This window comes from Aquila chrysaetos, chromosome 5 (assembly GCF_900496995.4).
Source record: "Aquila chrysaetos chrysaetos chromosome 5, bAquChr1.4, whole genome shotgun sequence".
In the NCBI taxonomy this organism is placed as follows: Eukaryota; Metazoa; Chordata; class Aves; order Accipitriformes; family Accipitridae; genus Aquila; species Aquila chrysaetos.
In genome coordinates, this window is record NC_044008.1 from 30,179,509 (window position 1) to 30,197,610 (window position 18,102).

At 44.5% G+C, this 18,102-nt stretch overlaps 2 protein-coding genes across 5 annotated transcripts in view; one reads left to right on the top strand and one right to left on the bottom strand.

Annotated features, from left to right (window-relative positions):
- The window catches only part of ZNF277 (zinc finger protein 277), a 56,210-nt gene extending 51,496 nt beyond the window's left edge, over window positions 1-4,714 (bottom strand). Inside the window, exon 1 of the mRNA XM_030013864.1 lies at window positions 4,611-4,714. Within this exon, the coding sequence (XP_029869724.1) occupies window positions 4,611-4,653 (43 nt within the window). The 5' untranslated portion in view covers window positions 4,654-4,714. The remainder of the gene's footprint in view (window positions 1-4,610) is intronic.
- Window positions 4,715-4,769: 55 nt separating this feature from the next.
- The window catches only part of DOCK4 (dedicator of cytokinesis 4), a 253,508-nt gene continuing 240,175 nt past the window's right edge, over window positions 4,770-18,102 (top strand). For all 4 annotated transcript variants that reach the window (XM_030013859.2, XM_030013862.2, XM_030013860.2 and 1 more), the window contains exon 1: window positions 4,770-5,080. In XM_030013859.2, coding sequence (XP_029869719.1) covers window positions 5,044-5,080 — 37 coding nt within the window. In that variant the 5' untranslated portion in view covers window positions 4,770-5,043. The remainder of the gene's footprint in view (window positions 5,081-18,102) is intronic.

Sequence of the window (18,102 nt, forward strand, 5' to 3'; positions counted from 1 at the left end):
ACTGTACCCTCCAACATAGCTTGGAGTAGCAAATGTGAAGGAAGCTGTCACTACAATGCTATCCTCAGGAGTTACCAATAACCTGGGGACGTAACTTAAGAGTGGAAAAAATGGAAACACTTGTCCACTCCCCTCCTCACTTCCCAGCTTCCAAAACAAAAGTGAAGCAGCAACACGCAGGCCAAATCCCATCTGTGTTTTAGCACATGGGACCCAAGAAGTGCCTCGCTTCCCCCACTCCTGAAAGTTTTTCGGTGGACTTTTAGCTACCAAGCTCAGTAGGCAGGAGAGCTACAGAGAAACTTCATCTTTCTGACTCCTAATTTGCTCATGCCTAAGAGCAGAGATTAGGATGCTGCTGAGAGCGAGGTACCTCATGTGGCAGTCATGCTTTGATGCTTTGCCTCACAACCTTTCATGCTGTTGTGACTCCATCAGGCCTAATGAAGTTTAACCCTAAGGAAGAAGGTGCAGGGACAACGATGAGAGATCACACACATGGAGAGCCAGGAGTGGTATGGTGAAAGGGGATGATACACAGCAATTAGAGATGGAAAAGCATAAAATATTAAAAAAAAAAAAAAGCAGTATGGAGAGCAGGGCTGAAAACAGGATCCAGAAGCAGCTTGTGGACGACAGCTGGTGAGATGCACGGCAGCAGGACAGGAGCAGTGGGACCAAAGGAAGGGCTGTGGGCAGCGGCGGCTGGCGGTTCGGAAGGAAAAGGGGCAGGACAAAAGGAGTACCCAAGCTGGGTATGGGAGAAAGCAGGGGCAGGAGGGACCGAATTAATGTTGGAGAGTAACTGGCTAAGGAACTGTCATTAGAGTGTCAGAGGGGCCTTCTAGAGGCAGATGACAGCTGAGGAACAGAGGCAACAAGTGAGAAATGAAAAGCAGGTTCAAAGCAGATGAGAGGACAGCGTGAAAGGCTGGAGAGCCACGAAGGACAGAAGTGGTTGGTGCAGAAGTGAAGAGACAAGCCAGATCAAGCCCTTTTTTTGCTGATACACAAGCAGACGGGGAAAATCACGAAGAATTTTATGAAGAAAATTAACTAGAAGCTAAAACACCCACCAAAACCTCAGGCTGGCAGAGGCCGGAGCAGCAGAGGGGATACCCAGAAGGCGCGGCGATGAGACAGCAAGCCCAACTTCTGGCAGCTGAAACCAAACGCAGGGCAGAAAGGGTGATAAGACACACAGGCCCTGGCCTGAGGTTTAGCTAACATGAGAAACTACTGGGCACGACGCGAGAAACGGCTGAACATAAATAACAGAGTGAGAAGCTGGAAAAAGTTGCCGAGGTGCGATGAGGAAGGGCTGGATTTCAGGTAGTTAAGAGAGGGGTTAAGTAAGAGGCAGCTGGGCTTTGAAAGGCTTGGGGGGGAGGGTGTCGGGACTTTCTGGGGAGTGAAATCTTGCAAGGCATACAAGGCCAAGGTAACTGTATCAGTGATACCGTGTGAGGCTGAGTTGGCTCAGGTAAGAGCATCAGAAATACCAGATTCAGTTATGCATCAGGTGGCGAACATCAAGCTGGATCAGTTGGTGAGGAGGAGGAGACCCTCACCTGGAAAGACTGGGTGTCTGAGCCAGTGGCTGGGTAAGGGGCCCAAGGTCCAGGAATGGGTGTTAAACAGACTCAGAGCCCATGCTGATATGCAAGCAGCCTGCAAACATGGGGGTGCTTGTGAATCTAAAGAGGAATGTATCCATCAACCCGGACAGAGAAACCTCTCAGGTCTGACAGTGCATGGGACTGGATTTCAGCAACCAGGAAAGAGGAATCCCTGGATCCCAGAGTCCACCGGGCTGAGCGGCTCTCATAGCATCCTTAACAGAGAGAACTTAAGAGTTGGGCTAAAGAAGCGATGCTTATAGTATCAGGAACAAAACAACTTTCACTAAAGTATCCTCTAGGTAGCAATGAAGAAAGGTAGACTCGTGCAAGACCAGTCAAACTTCAGTTTTCCACAGTAAACCGAATTCCCTTACAAATGGGACACAAGAGAGAGACGTGGAAGGAATAACATGCTGTGCTCTGGCATGGTACGCTCCAGCAACATGGTATTAAAAAGCATTTGAGCACATAAAGACCCCAAGGAGGAAACCGTAACTGTCAGACTGCCGATGAAACTATGAAAGACACACTTACAGAAGAAACCTCATTTTTAAATCCATTGACAGATGCTGTAAAGAAATGCCGATATGTAGCATAATTAATGTAGACTGAACAAATTGTACTGTGGACAGCGGTATGTTCATTAAAAGCCACTTGGTGAAGGCTGCTGGAGGGAACTAACTAGAAAGCAACACAGTCCTGGATTAGACTATAAAAGCACAGGCTTTCCTGTAAATATGAAACAGCAAGACAGGAGAAAATATGGTATTTAATTTTCCTATACACTGTGTCCAAAGAAGTGACACGCCTTCTCAGATGCACATGCAAGTACAAGTACAAGATGTTGCTAGAGCGAACAGCATTGTAGAAATGAAACCTCTGAAAGAATAAGGATTTTGCTCAGAGACAAGGAAATGACAAATATTAGGGCAAGGTATTTCTTTGCCCACAGACAATGTGATTTATCGTGTAAGATCTGTTTATCCTAAGCGACTGGGTTCTAAAAGAATAATTTTAAAAAGGCTATTTCAGCTATTGGGTAGTCTTGTCTTTGTTCAGGGGAAGAAGAAAGATGGGCTCTGATCTTAATACAAACATGCTGAAGTCAGTCATGGTTAACATGACGGACAGCAGTTAAAAGGCTGTGGCAGAATTTCATGACTCCCGGACAGCATGTTGGCAGCCCTCTCTCATGGGGACAGGGATAGCTTGGATGTACGTGGAAGTCTACAGGCTGAGGTGGAAGTTAATTTAGCCTGGCACCTATTATTTTGATTTTCAATAGTGACTTTTACACATTTCGTCACCTAGAGACTCCAAAGGATCTGCCAGGGGATGCAAAGCGAGTTTGGGAGCTAAGACACAGTTCACTAATCCTTTCAATGAGTGTTTGAGCTCACTAATAGGAAAACAGCACAGGCCTCTGAATTCCAATGGAACAAACTTTTTTTCGTACTGGTGCCAGTGTCTTTACAAGAGTTACCCGGAAAAACCTCGGGGTAACCTCATCACCTCTAGTACGCCACAGACCTATACATGGTTTCACACAGAAAACTTGCACAGACAAACGCACATGTCCTTTTCAACAGTTAAAACGGCACAGCTTTGCCTCTGGGTGCAGTTACACCAGGGTGGAAGTGCTCTAGGAGGGTCTGGCTTTTCATGTAGGAGACACTCACACCAACACACTGCAACGCATAAATAAAGTGAGTCCTGCTTTAACTACTAGCATAAATAAAGTGATATTACTTTTATGAACAGAAGCAGGTACATACTAGAGAAACAACACAAAGGCCACTTAGAAGATCATTCACTACCAAAGTTTGACAACTAGAAGGATAAACATGGAATAAGTGCGCTCTAACTCTTAGGTTTGAAACCGCCTGCTTGCACATGACTTCCTTCCGCTGTGTCCTTCGCACTGTCAGTGACTTAATAATTTAACATAACTTGACAGTAGAGGCTAAAAGCCAACCTGAAGTTAAAAAAGAATTATGCCGCTTTCCTCTCTTAAATGTGAAAACATTAAACTCTGTTTTTTTGTTCAGCTCAAACTGAATCATCCCATAAAATTTCTAGTTACCAGTTCAGAGTAATGATTTGATTGGAGAACACTTTTTTAACACCAGAAGTACTCGCCCTAGAGACAACCTGTACCTGGTGAGGCCCGCAGAGCAGCGTCGTATGGCCGGAGTTGTCCCCCTTTTTCCTGTCTGTGCCTTCCCGCAGGACCAGGAGACGCAACCCAAGCTCTTGCTCCTGCCTCACAACGCCCGAGTTTCTCTGACAAGGATCAGTTCAGCCTGAGGATTTCTTGCAGTTCAGCTACGGTGAGCTCTAGCTAAGCTGCTTCTGGAAGGGCACAGACATACAGGCCTCTCAACAAGGATGGAAACCTTGCTGCTCTCGCTGCTCACCCTGCCTGCCTTATCCCCCCCGCCAGCCCACCTGTGCCCCTGGCTGTACGCCGCCTGCTCTTCCCCACCTCTGTGCCTGTGTGAGCTGACCCACGGACTCAGGCGAGAAGTCAAAGAGCCACCCAGACCACCAGCTCCGGCACACCGCCGGCACCAATTCCCTCTCCAGCACAACTCCCTCGCCGCTGAAACCTCTCCCTGTCCCCACGGCTTCCTCTGCCAAACGCGGGCCTTCGCGAAGATAAGGAATGGCCCCAGCGGGACCACTTACGTCCCCCGTCACCACCGGCAGGCGGGGACGGGGCTGCCCGGGGGCTCCCCCCGGAATCCCGCTCCGACGGGCGACCGCCGGGACCCCGACCCTGAGGGGCGACCGCCGCGGCCCCCCCACCGCGCCGAGGCCCTGCCAGCTGCCGGCTGTCCCACACCTATCCGCCGCTCCCCTCCCCCAGAGCCCCGCGGCCCCGTCCCCGTCCCACCCCGGGCCGCCGGGAGGGAGGAGAGGAGAGGAGAGGAGGGGAACCGGGGGGGTGGCGGGGGGTCCCCCCAGGCCTCCCCGCAGCGCACTCACCTCCCCGCGCCGCCGGCCCGCCGGCCCCGCGGGACGCCGCCATTCCGCCGCCGCGCCGCTCCTCCCGCCCACGGCGTGAGGCGGCCGCCGGGAGCCGAGAGCTCCGCCCCGCTCCGCCCCGGCGGGGAGCGCGGGGCCAGCCGGGGCTCGTAGTCTCTCCCCCGGCCGCGGGCGCCGAGGGGCGCGGCCGCGCTGAGGCACTACGTTCCCCGGCGTGCAGCGGGACGGGGCATATAAGTGGCTGGCGGCGAGCGCGCTTCAGTCAGTCAGTCAGTCGGTCTGCGCGCCCGCCCGGCGGAACAATGCCTTCGCCGCCGGGGCCGGGCAGCCGCGGCTGAGGCGCGGCGGGAGCAGCCGGGCAGCGGACGGGCTCGCCGGCCACCACCACCGCCGCCGCTGCCGGCGGGGGGCCGGGCGCACGCACGCCGCGAGCATGTGGATACCCACGGAGCACGAGAAGTACGGCGTGGGTGAGTGACTGAGAGAGAGAGCGGGGCGGTCGTGGGGTGGGGGGCGAGGAGCGGCGCTGCCGGCGGGGAGCGCATCCCGCGGCGGGGCCGGCGTGGGCCGCTGCCGTCTCCCGCGGGAGCGGAGGCGGCGGCCCCGCCCGGGTGAGCGGCCGCGTCGCCCTCCCCTGCGCGGCGGGGGTCGGAGGTCCCGCCGCGGCGGGTAGCGGTTCCTTCCGCAGGGGCGCAACAGAAGGGCGGCCGGTGGCCCGAGCGGCGGCTCCGGCGCTGCCCGGGGACGGGGCCGGTCCCCCCGCCTCCGAGGCGGGCGCTCGGTTTCTCCCCGCCGGCGCTGGGTGGAAGGGCTGGTGTTCCGCGGGGAACAAAGCAGCCCTCGAAGACGTCGCTGGGAGCGGCGACCCGGCGGGGAGAGGGTCTCCGGCGGCGGGGGCCCGTGGAGGAGCGGGAGCGGGGCGGCGGGCATTGTTCGCGCCTCGGGGGTTTTGTGGCGGCTTCGGGGGAAAGCAGACAAAGTGTCGCTGGTGGGAGTCGCGCTTCCTTGCCGATTTATTCAACTCTGCCCGGTGCAGGGCTCTGAAGCCCGTTGGTTTGACTTGCGAAGTGATCGGGGAGACCCGCTCTGATTCTTTTTTTTTTTTTTTTTTTTTTTTTTTTTTTTTTTTTTTTTCCCTTTTTGACACCACCTCTTAAAACCGCCCGTACCGGGCGAGCTCGGGTGGCTCGTCCCGGACAATAGCCCCCTCTGACAGAGATGCAGCTGAACTGTTACACGGACCTGCTGGCGTAGTAAAGCAGCTTTCGGTGTGTTTACGTCGCAGTTGAACGCGGAGTTGTGCGTGTGAGGGGGGGAAAAGGCGGGCGGAGCGCGGAGCCCTCCTTTGTTGTTGTGCGCCTGGCAGCGGTCCGCCGAGCTGTTAGCGCGGGAGCCGGCGCCGAGCCGAGCCGAGCCGCTCCGTCCCGCTTGGAGTTGAGCCCAGATGTTGCCGTCCTCCGAACGCTGAATTATAGAGATCGTCGGCGGGATTTATTTCCCGGACTTCTTTATTTGCCGGGTCACAGCTGGGTTGCAAGATATTGATTAGTTCTGCCACCCGCCTTTCTTTACGGGGATGGGCAGAGGCTTAAAAACCACCCTGGGACTCCCTGGAATGGCATGCTGGATATTAGCAGTCAAGTATTTCAGGCTGTGCAGCCCTCCTCTCGGTCTATTTGTTAGCGTTTTTTATTTTTATTTTGGAGCATAGCATGCTGTTTCACAACTGAAGCATTTTTCTTCCCCGATTTGAGCTAAAAATCACTACGGAGCATCTTTTCTAATGCTGAAAACAAGCAGCCAAGTACTGTTCCCCTTATTTGAGTAACTACTCCCTGGTTGCTGAACAATTAAGTGATATCCCTTAAATAAGACTTTCTGTGTTTAGTAAACCTTTTTCAGGTACTTGCACATGGATCACTGTCCAGCTCTTCCTCACTTCCCAGGGCTGGTGTCACTGAAATCTTATGCCTGCCAAAGAGATACAGTTGCTGTTTCTCAATAGTGGGCTTCCTTTGGATCAACCAGAAAATGTAGTTCGCTACAAAGATCCTCTTTATTTGTGTAAATATAAATTAGTCACAAGAAGATGCTTATTCTTATTTAAATTCATTCCATGGTTTTCTGTGATTTGGCTTCCAAAGGCTATTCAAGATAGTAACAAAAAGCCACTGTTCAGTTTGGGTCCTCTATACCCCTAGGACGGGCATGATATTGTAGTTCATATGACCCTTGCAAAATGTTGAAATACTAACCTAAAGTAATTTAGTTTTTCTCTAGGTCTGCGTTTTATGCTATGTGCTCGCTCACCTGCATGATGAGTGCTGTCTGCAAAATCTTCACACCCCATTATTGTATAAGCTATTGTGCTCTGTAGCAGCGGTAGGGGAGGCAGGAGAAAGAGTTGTATCTCGCCGTATAATTCTTTAAACTTCATGTAAAGTGAATTTCATAGATCAAACTTGCCTTTTGGACCACAGACTTGCTTATGTATTTTCTTTTCTTAGTGATGGGATTATTATGTTTCCAAACAGTTTTTTAATAGCGATATATTTATCTGCCCTGGTAAAATGGGTGTGTTATAAAACCCCTTTGAGAATCCCGATTAGTTGTACCAAGCATATGTATCCTTTGTATAAAGAGCTCAGGGCTTGAATCAACATCAGACCTCATCTGCATTTTCAATCTGAATTTTGCAGCACATGCTGTGTGCTGCACATTTCCACTGTGACATGCCAAAATGGATGAATAACCAGGCAACAGCCACCTGGTTGCACTGAAGGGTTGCTGGTAACCAGGTGGCTGTTGCTCACTTGCACAGCCTGACTGATTCCCCCTTTGAGGGGTAGTTAATACAAGTAACAATCTTCTCTTCTTCAAATTTTTAAACTTCTGCCTGCTAGCCACTGATAATATCTAATTGCTTTTTACTGAGCAGGTTGCTTTACTCCGAGTTCATTACTAGCAGGCAGACATGCTGCCAGTTCATTTCCTAGTAGATAGACACACTGTCATAATGAAGAACATTGTTATATATGTGACACCCTGTGTACTACAGTTCTGTGTTTTTATTTCTAAGGCTATGGATTTTGTCCATTACATATTATCCCTCAGGGTGCTAAAGGTGAAATAAGCATTGGAATATTTCTGTTTCTGAGAAAGTTTGCTTTGTCTGGGTTTGATACCTTTATTTTCAAAATAGAAGGTTAAACTTCTGTGTTGCGCTTTGAAATTCCATATGTTTTGAATCACACCTTCAGCTGTTGTGTCAAACTAGAGATGGCATTGCACAGAGGATCCAGTGGTCAGTTATGTGGAGTGTTTAGCGCAAACTATGCTGATGTAAGGCTGGGAGAGGTAGGATTTTTTTGCTGTTAATAGTATCTAAATCTGGTAGATGTCAAATGGAGTTGGCTTATGTAAATGCTGTGTGCTGTTCTATATGAATTCAGAACCTAAGAGAACAATATTGTTATTGTTTAGAACAATAACCAAACCCTTTGTGAAAATGAGGCATTTAAGACTGCATAGCTGTGGATGCTCTGCAGGTAGCAAACTGGTAAGTGTAGCTCTCAGAGGTGACTCTTACTGGTTGGTGCAAACTGGAAACTTTTAGCTGTAATAAATCACAGGACTACATAATTACCTTGTAGCTGCTCTTTGGAGTAAAGATACAAGTTCTGTTAGATAGCCTGAATATAGAGGATCAGTTTTTCTTTTTGTCTTGCCAGATCTGCATACTGCCTTATCTGATCTGATTTACCTGAATCTGTAAGGATGCAGTTATGCATTGTGGAATGTACGTGATTCACCTTTTTCTGAGCACAAAGCTTCTCAGCATTTCTCAGGAAGCCTTTTTTGGGGGGGGGGGATTAGGATGGAAAGATTAATTAAGGAGAATAATTAAAAACAGTTGCTGAATGCATTATCTAATTCATAAGCAGAATGGTATTCCATATCCTGAAGTCATTCCGTACAGCAAAACATACCAATTTAACTCAGACAAGTTTAAATAGTGCTTGGTATTTTTAGTGTGGTTAAGCCATAAATCTGCCTTCCCAAGGGAGTATGAAGTGTGGCCATCTCCTATTTTATAGACAGAAAACCGGAAGGATCAAATGACATTGTGCTGTAAGCTGAGGTTTATAGGGGGGAAAAAGACAGTGGTGTATTAGTTGATCACAGGAGCAGTATTGACTTGCACATAGACAAAAGCCAAATCAATTGGCTTGTGCCCTGTTCCGAGTTCCAGCCAGATGAGTCTCGCTAGCAGTCCTGTTGAAAGATAGCTAAGACAGCTTCTTCATGCTGCAATCACTTTTTTGACTGCAAGCGAATTTTACTGTAAATGAGCTTGGTTTGTTTAGCTCAACAGTATCTGTCAATAGCATGCTAGGCATCTAATATAATGTGTTTTGTTTAGCACAAACACTTCATCAGCCTCTCATGCATCCATCTCCAAGTAGTACAAATGAAGCCTTTGATCTTATTTCCTCTGCTCTCCTATGTTAGTCTTGCCTCACATTTCTATGTGGAATTCAGTTTGTATTTTTTTTTCTTAGACTAATGTGGCCACTAATGGTTAGCTATATCCAAAACTTCTGTCAAGCTGCCTAAATAGCTGTTTAAGGGTGAGGCAAGGCAAAACATACTGCACTTTTGGGCTCATTTGGCTAAGGAACATTTGGAGGATGATCCTTGTTTTCTTGTTACAGCTTGTCACTGCTTGTGGGGCTGGTCATCTGCAAGCAGGTGAAGCTGAGGTACTATGGGGCACTGAGAATGAGGTTGGCAGAATACCAGTGCCCCTTTCACTTCATGGGGGCAATGGGGGCCCATTCTCATTTTATGAAATACTCCCTGGGTTCTAGCTAGCTGAGATGGTGAAGACCCATGCATTTTCTATAGGAAGATTTTTGACATGTGACACATTGTCATGGAGGCTTTTGCGTCAGTTTAGGATGTCAGTCAGATAAAGATGATGTTTTCCTGGTCTTCTATATAAGCAATAACTTTCAGTATCTTTCAAAAATGGAATGATCTCAACTCACAGCTTTTGGACCAAAAAAAAAAAAAAAAAAAAAATCACTGACTATATCATGTTGGAGAGCAGAATATGAAGGTTGAGATTTTTAAGTCATTTTGGTCATAAGACTAGTCTTCAGTTAAACAAGTGTTGATAAAGTGGTGAAATTGCCTTAAAATAAGACTAAACCAAGATTTTTTTAAATGTTTTTTTTAACAGCTGCCTCCAAAAATCTGGAGTCTTTAGTATGGATGTGATGTTTTCAATGTCTTTATCATCTCCTAAGGACAACCCAGAGCTAGCTGGTTCAGTAACACCTTCTTACTTGGTGCCCTTCAGAGATCTTATCTTTCCTATTCACAACTTACCTGGAGCTCCTGGGGAAGATTTTTGAAGGCTGATGTTATTTTACCATTAGGTGTATACTAATGACACTATTTTTCTTCCTCTTTCACTGTATTGAGGGTTTTTTGCCACAATTCTCAGTGTTGGACTTGTGTGGCTACTCGCTGGGTCAGATTTAGCCAAAAGATGATGGAACAGTGGTGAATTAAATAACATAAGGAGTTGAGACTGTGGTCTCCCTGCTGAAAGGGAGAATGCTTTTTTTTGTTATCTAGTATAGGCTAATATAATCTGTGATTGCTTCTGGGACCTCAGACAGCATGTGGTGGAGTCACTAACTTATCTGTCAAGGAAGCTATAATTGGTTATTTTACTCCTACCATGCAGATATCAGCAACTTATTGCACTGCTGCAAGACTGTCTCTTTGACACATCTCTTTGCTTCCCTAACCTGCAGCCCAGAAATGAAACTTCAGAATAAAATACGGTTTCACGCTTACAGCCTGGTTCAAGGTGAACATGTTATCCACTGCATTCCATAGTTTCTGGTTCATTTCTGAGTGTAATTCACTGTGTAGGTTTTGGTCTATAAAGTTCTCCATAATTTGAGTCTTGGGATCAGGGAAAATCCTGAGGAGAGCATTTTGACTGCTTGGATCATTTGTGACACTTGAATGTATTCAGCAACTGAGACAAGGCACTTTCAGCAGAGAATTCACACCCCTGGGAAGCGTGTTGCTTCGTTTCTTTAGTTTTGAGAGACGTTGAGTGTTGTGTGTGGGTGGTTTTTTGGTGGGTTGTTTTTGCTACTGGATTTGTAGTTGATTCTGTGATGGTACAGGGGAACAAACTAGATAAACCCTCAAAGTCCTTTCAAGACTGTCTCTGTCGTTCTGCACAGAAAAGTTGAAATACGAAGGTTTTGCTTCGCTTTCAGTCTGGAATTTCTTTTGCTACTGTGGGTTTTCTTGCATGTAACTGTGTACATCATTGAGTAGCCTTTTGTTTTGCTGTTCCTCACTTTCTTGCTATTTGTCCTTTTGTGAGGAGCTGGGCAGAATGCCTTTGAGGTGACCACTGTTCCCTTTCCAGTGATTTGGAAGCCAGGAGAGTAACCTGGAGAGATGTCCCTTTTTATTAGTCACGTGCATTTAATTTGTCATAAAAGTCTCTAACATTATGTAATACAAAGGATTGGTTTTGTTTTGGAGATGATCAATAGAAATATAGGAAAAATATGTCTAGAAAGAGTTTTGAGAGATTTAATCTGTACTACTTTCTCAAGGCCAAGTCAACTCTGTCACTTCTGAAGGATGTTTGCCAGAATGTTCTTTAAAATGCTGATAACAGAGCATCTGCAACTTCTGTAGTCAGTGCTTAGCAATCTTACTACTAGAAAGTGTTCAGCACTGGAGTAGTTTTCCTCTTGCACGTATCATTATGTGTATACGAAGACTTGCCAAGACTGTCTCTTTTTCCTTGTATGAAGTAGCTCCAGTTATTTCATCCTTTCCTTGTAGACGATGATGTTCTTACTTTTGACCATTTGATCTATGTTCAAAACTGGACAGGAAAGCTTTATCAGGTAAAGCAGGAGAATCTTTCAGCGTGTGCTTTAGGCGATGTGTCAGCTTGTCGTTCCTGGTGTGATGTTTGTTCCTTTTGCAATAGCATTGCATTGACTCATGTTCAGTCGGGAACCGCTAATCAAGCCTTCAGATCCTTTTCCGGAATACTGTTGTCTAGACAGTCATTCTTCCATCCTGTATTTGTCAGCTGATTAGTTCTGCTTATGTGTCCTTAGTGAACTGCACCTCTCTTCCATACTATTTCTCCTGTTTGTCAGCCATGCTGGCTCCCAAATTTCCTTTCTCACATAAGCGTGTTGGAAGCACCTTGTCTGACAGCTTTGTTGTGAGAGATGCCGTTTAGGAACTGTACTCGCTAACAGAAGTGGAGCTTGTTAAGAAAAGCAATGCATGATGAACAGCTAAAGTCACTTGAATGCCACTATGATTTGCCATTAGTTTGTCTTTGCATGTTTAAACGAATGTATCTTTCAGATCTTTACAATGACAAGAGACTGAAGTGATAGCTCTTTTCTGTTTCTCTTCATAATACGTGTTTCTAGCTATTCGGAATGCATGTTCCCAGTTATATAGTTTAAAGATTATATGATAACTTGTCAACTTCACGTTCTTGGGCACCTGAAATGTTTTGTTTGAAAATAGTGCTGATCTAACTTCCAGATGCTCAAGGGTGGATAGGAGAGCTGCAAACAATGCAGCTCTGAAAGTCACCTGTGCTAGAGGGACAAAGGAAAAAGCTTGGATTTTGCAATTTGTAATGGATTGTGCTTGCTGGTTTTTTTTCTTGTTCTGAGTAAGAAAATAGGATAAAATCAAATCAGTTTTGCAGGACTAAAAAAAAAAAACCAACACCATCTTATTACGGGATGTGGCAAAAAAGTGTGCTTGTGCTCTTGAAGGAGAGCTAATATAAGGGAAAAAACCCCTGCTGATACTGATTGTACCTTTCATCTTTCTCCAGTTAAGGAACCAAGTCAACTTATTTTTTCAGATTCATGTGCAGTTATTTATCTACTTTGTTAATAGTGACAGCTGAAATTATTACAACTGAAAGTGGGTAAAGTCTGTTTACTTAGCTCTCTGGTACAGAGTTTTGTTTTCTTGGTAGTTTGTGTTTAGAAAAACAGAAATAGATCAGGTAATAAACCCCCAAATGGGTTTTTTTAGTTAGCAGAACTTGCAATAAGGCTTTAGAGGAATAACTTAAATTTATCTTAGTTTTGCTTTCTGTGTTACTGGATTTCAAGTGTGTGTGTGTCCTTTCAGGGCTCTGGAAGCAGGTGGCGGCTGGTCTTACGTCATCAGTAGCTAAATGTTGAATTTGTTCAGATCTTTCTGCAGCAGAGAAGAATGGGGTGCCCCTTCAAATGCATTGCTTGGGACGTCTTGATTTGATTTTTAGTTTGCACTGAACTTATGACTTCTGAGTTTTATTTAGAAATGCAAAATGAGTTTTTAACTATAAAGGTGTGTCCTGACACGTTTTCATGAAAAATTTACGTTGAGTGTATGGGAATCTATATATGCTGCGGTTAAGAGGTGAGCACCAACTGCACAATAGGGGCTCTTCTGTAATAGAAGACATTGAATTCTGTTTAGTTATTTTGAAAACAAAGCATTTTCTCTTACTATCATAAATCATCGACCACATATAATAGGATAATGTTTCATTTTTTGAAACTCTTTGTAGTTACAGGTTGCAGTGCAGAAGGCAAATGATTACTCCATGAAGCCTTATTTTAACTTTTCTTCAGAGCAGTGTAGTGAGCTAAGCATGTATGAGATGTTGGAGGAGGGGAGAAACCAGTATTTCTCATGCTTTGTTTTGTTACATAAGTTAAATGCAAGTTAGCTGCAGAAATTGTATTATTTCATTATTGTATTATACAAACAGCAATGGCTAACAGCTAGATCTTTAATCAAGCTGTAGATATGTCACAGACTATGTAAGTATGAAATAGTTGTATGAAGTAGCATTCATGGTTTTGTAGATTATGTTACCTGTAAAATACAGAATACTATTTTTCTGAGGAAAAGCCCTGTATAAAGATGGCTATTTGATTTTAAGTGTAATGTCTTATATTTGGGGGAAAAAAGTAGCATTGGGAAACTTAAATGTCATCAGTGGTTCATAAAGTTACCTCTGATTCCTTAGGTATAACTGTGAGGTACGGTCCCTGAAACTAAGTGGTATAGAGATGGGTCAGAGGTTGTAAATGCTAATTTTTTTTTTGTAAATGATAATGGTAGTTTTTATAAGGAATAAAGTTGGCTGATGTTTTGTACCGTGAAGGAATATGCCTCTTTCCTAGGCTGTGTGGTTCCTTTCCTAACACCTGTACTAGGTCTGTTAGTACAGTGAGGATACAGAGCTTGACTTGCAGTTTCTGCCTTTGCATGGGATTCAGAATTGCTTCTTCTGGTGTTAACATTGTCTCACCTCTTACTATGACCAAGAAAGAAGAAATCTGAGCATGTGTTTTTGAAACAATTTCATGGACAACAGCTGGCAGAGCTGCTGTGTTATTCATGGTTAATAGTGGAAATTTCTTAAACATTCTTCACTTATCTCTCTTCCCTATTCCTCTACCTTCCCTCCCTGCCCCCAGCTTCCTTCCTTTTTTGGTCTGTAAAACTTTGGACAAAAAAAGAGGAAATCTTAAGGTGGAAAACAGAAGATCCCTGTTTTTCTATTTCAGTGTAAGAGAGCACACATTGGTTCTGTACAGAGTTCATTACTGTAGCTATACTTACTTCTCTTCCTCCACCCACCCGCATCAGAAAAAAAATGGAATAGCTAATTATAACTCAAGCCAAAATGTTATTCCTTCATGTTAGCTTTTCTTCCACTTGGAATAACAAGACCTGAAAGCTAAACTTTTCTCATTGGGCCAGAGGTAGTTGTGAGTGCTCAGCTGTGTTGAACAAATGGGCTTATTCCTATTGCTTGCCAGGTTAAATAGGTAAAGTAAGGGTGGAGATATCTGCCTCCACATACTTTGCCATTATATTTGTCTTGGGGAAAATGTCAGTGATAATGGTAAGCATCTCAAGTTACAGATTCTCCAGTTGCTTACATAACTGGAAAGCTAAATTCAGTAACTTAAAAATTGTTTTTTTTTTTTTTTTTTTTTTTTTTTGCAAATCAGATTGGAAGACAAGACTTGTCTGTTGTCTCTTCTGCATACAAGTTAGGCTTTTTCTAATGATTTAATTATCCAAAGACTTTGAACAATTTCTTTCCACCAATTAATTGAAAAAGCATAGTAAAAGATGCTGAAAATAGGTAAAATATCAGAATAATATGTATTTTTCCTGGAAAGTGTGTGTTCTTGCATGTGAGGCAACTGTTGGTTTTAGAGTTTAACCTTATTTAGAGATAGTGGTTGGAGATGTTACATGGTAAACAATATTCAGAGGAATCTGATGTAATAGGCTCTTCAAATTCAGAGACAGGGTGATATGGAAATCACTCCATAGTCACCTGCAGAGTTATTTTTTTTTAAGCTACTGTTAGTGGTTGCTTCTGGAAAACACTGGTTTTGGTTTTTTTAATTTAAAAAAAAAAATAGTAGTTTTATCTCAACCTGAGCAATTATAACGTGCTTTAAGAAGCAGTATTTAAAAGTTGCTCCCCTGATGAAAAGCCTTGGCTTGCTGGCAGCATGAAGGATGAGTGGTGTCAGTCTTGCTGCTGCTACCTGTCTGCTCGGTGTTAGACCACATCCACTGCTTTTGTTTCTTCAAGCTTAACTGCAGTCATGCTTGTTTACATTCAGAAAATTCACTGGGAAGCCTTTAAGACTGAAAATTGTTGGGTTTTGATGTATTTGCATGCAAAGGAGCATGTTTCTTTGTTTCGCTTCTGCAAAGACTCTGTTCTACTGAATAGGCTGGGGCTTGAACAGCAATGCCTCAAAATGTGTATTTAATAGGTATATTAAATAACACGAGTTTTAAAGATGGCTGAGATAAAGTACAGAGGTTAGTTGTCATTAAACAGACAGAAATTATGTGGTTCCTTCCCTCTTTTCCCAACGTATTCAGAAAAACTTAACCTCGTAAACAGAAAAAAGTGCAACCGTAATGTTAGAGGAATCACATAGGTTTTCATGATGATTCTTACAAGGATCTCTTTGAATTTATATTGATAAACATTGCCTCTAGCTCTCTTGGTTAACAGCATCATAATTGAAGCATAAATGTGGTTGTACAGCTTGATAGAGATCTGCGGTCTTTATCAGCATGCTTTGCCTCTCTTTGTGGGTTCCTCAGCAAAATAATGCCCAAGTAGAAAGGGACTGGACTGATAGGGAGGTGCTCATTTTTAGAGAAGCAGAGGTCCAGGATAAACTTACTTAGCTAATAAGTGTTGAATGGACTCTTTTAAACTAGCAAGTTAGAGTCCTTTGGTTAATCTATGAAGTGGATTTATTGTTTGCAGAACTGTCATAAGTTTGGCTTTTTAATGACCTCTGTAAAATGCAATTTATGTTTTTACATACCTTATGCAAAACCTCAAAAGCACTCTGCAGACTACAAATAGCAGGTTTTATGTAAAAATACGGGGTTTGTGTAGGATAGGAATATGCACAGCTACAGTACCATATGTTAAAGTAATTCAGGAAACTCAGAATAGCATATTGTCTTGAGTATGTGTGTGTGGAAACTTTGGCGAGCCGAATGTAATTGTCTGGGGACCAGCATGACCATGTCCAGGCCAGCTCTGGTGCTCGCCCAGCTCCGGCCATGCCCTCCCCCCCCCCGCCCCGCTCCCGTGTAACAGCTTCTGCGATGAACAGTTGAGAAGAGCTGATCTGGCTGAAAACTACTCACCTTTTTTGGCAGGGAGGGATTTCTACTGGATCAGCACCTCTAGCCGGGCTCGGATTGTCTGCCAAAGTACGTGTGCCAGCGTGGGGGAGGCGAGGGAGGGTGCAGCTGGGGGTACAGAAGATGGCAGGACCCCAGGGCTGCTCTTGTGTCTTGCTCGAAGCGCCTTGCAGCCGCAGTGTGCTGGTGCGTCCTGGTGCTACGTTGGCACTGCCAAGCAGCGGGGCTTTTCTGCTTTGAACGGGACCTGGCTGTTAGTGCTAAAACTCTTTTGCAAATCTTAGGTTACTCCTACTTGCTAGCGCTGTTCAGATACAGTCTTAATGTGAGCACTTTGACTAGCATGGCAGTAAGTGCTTTCCTATTCTAGAGGCTGCTTAGTAAGCAATTGCCTGTCCTCGCCATCTCAAACTTCATCTCCACATGCAGCAAGCGGAACTGTCCAAACACATATTTTGGATGTTAAGTTGGGATTGATTCTTGTCAACTCTGAACAGGTTGCTAAAATAGAGTGCTAAAAGAGTGTCACAAAATTAGGAACGATGGCGATAGCAGACTTTTCAATGTCTCTTAAATGTGAAACAGCATCCTTAGAACTTCTCTGGTATGGTAGCTCTAAAGCTAGGGGATCACATATGTAATATTCCTCATATTTGAGGCATTTTCTTGGGTGTCTTCCCCCCCCCTTTTTAATTAGAGCAGTTGTGAACTGACTTTTGCTGTATTCAAAGCATTTTTTTATCTAAAACACCCCCTGGGAGTGTTTGGTGGGTGTGCTTGATGTACAGAAATGTATGAGAATAGGAACTGGAATGTGATACATAACCCGTGTATGTATTTTTTTCCAGGTTTCTTCAAGTTGGCAGTCACCTTGCTTGTGACACAATTATAGTTGCTGAGTGTGTTTTCGATCAGTTTTCACACAAGGTTTTGAATTTGTGTGTCCCTGCTGTTCAGCCCTACCACAATGAACTGGTAGGCGAAGGGGAGAATAAAGAGTTATCCTATGTCTGCTAATCATTGGGATGGCTCAGATCCAGGATTCTGTTTATGAAGAGTTCTGTAGCATGATCTCAAAATATGTAACTTGTCTGAAAATGTCAATATTTACTTTTTTCCCTGAAGTCTTGAATCCTTGAAATACCTTCAAAATTTAAGGGGCAGATAGTTGTTATCAGGCATTGGTATTACTGTTGCTTTTTGCGAAGATAGCTTAGATAACCCTTAGCCTTCACATCTGTATACATGCTATGTGGTTTTTGGTGTTTGTTTTTTTACAAATCTACAATATCAAATTGCAAAAGGAAGTGCTTTATGAGTGATACCTTGTACGGAAGGGTAGATATGAAGACAATTTAATGATAAAATACATAAGTGATTTGGAAAAGAATAGCTTGGTCTCCTCAAATCTATATTTAATAGGAAAGCTGTTTGGGCAGGTCTGGCTTTGCTTCTTTTTAGTTCCAAAGGTTGGATACTGGGTAATTCCATCACATGGTCATTTTTCTTCCTCTGTAGAGGACTTTAGCTACAGAAATTCACCAATGTGTAGTTCAGGCATAAAATTCTTTGACTCTTTCCTAGTATTAGTTATTACGTACTAACTAAAAAGAAATTTGTGTTCTGTATGGATGTTGACTTAATGAATGTGTGAAGGCATTCCTGCAGCCTGTGGTATGTCGTGCAGGCCCCGGAGAGG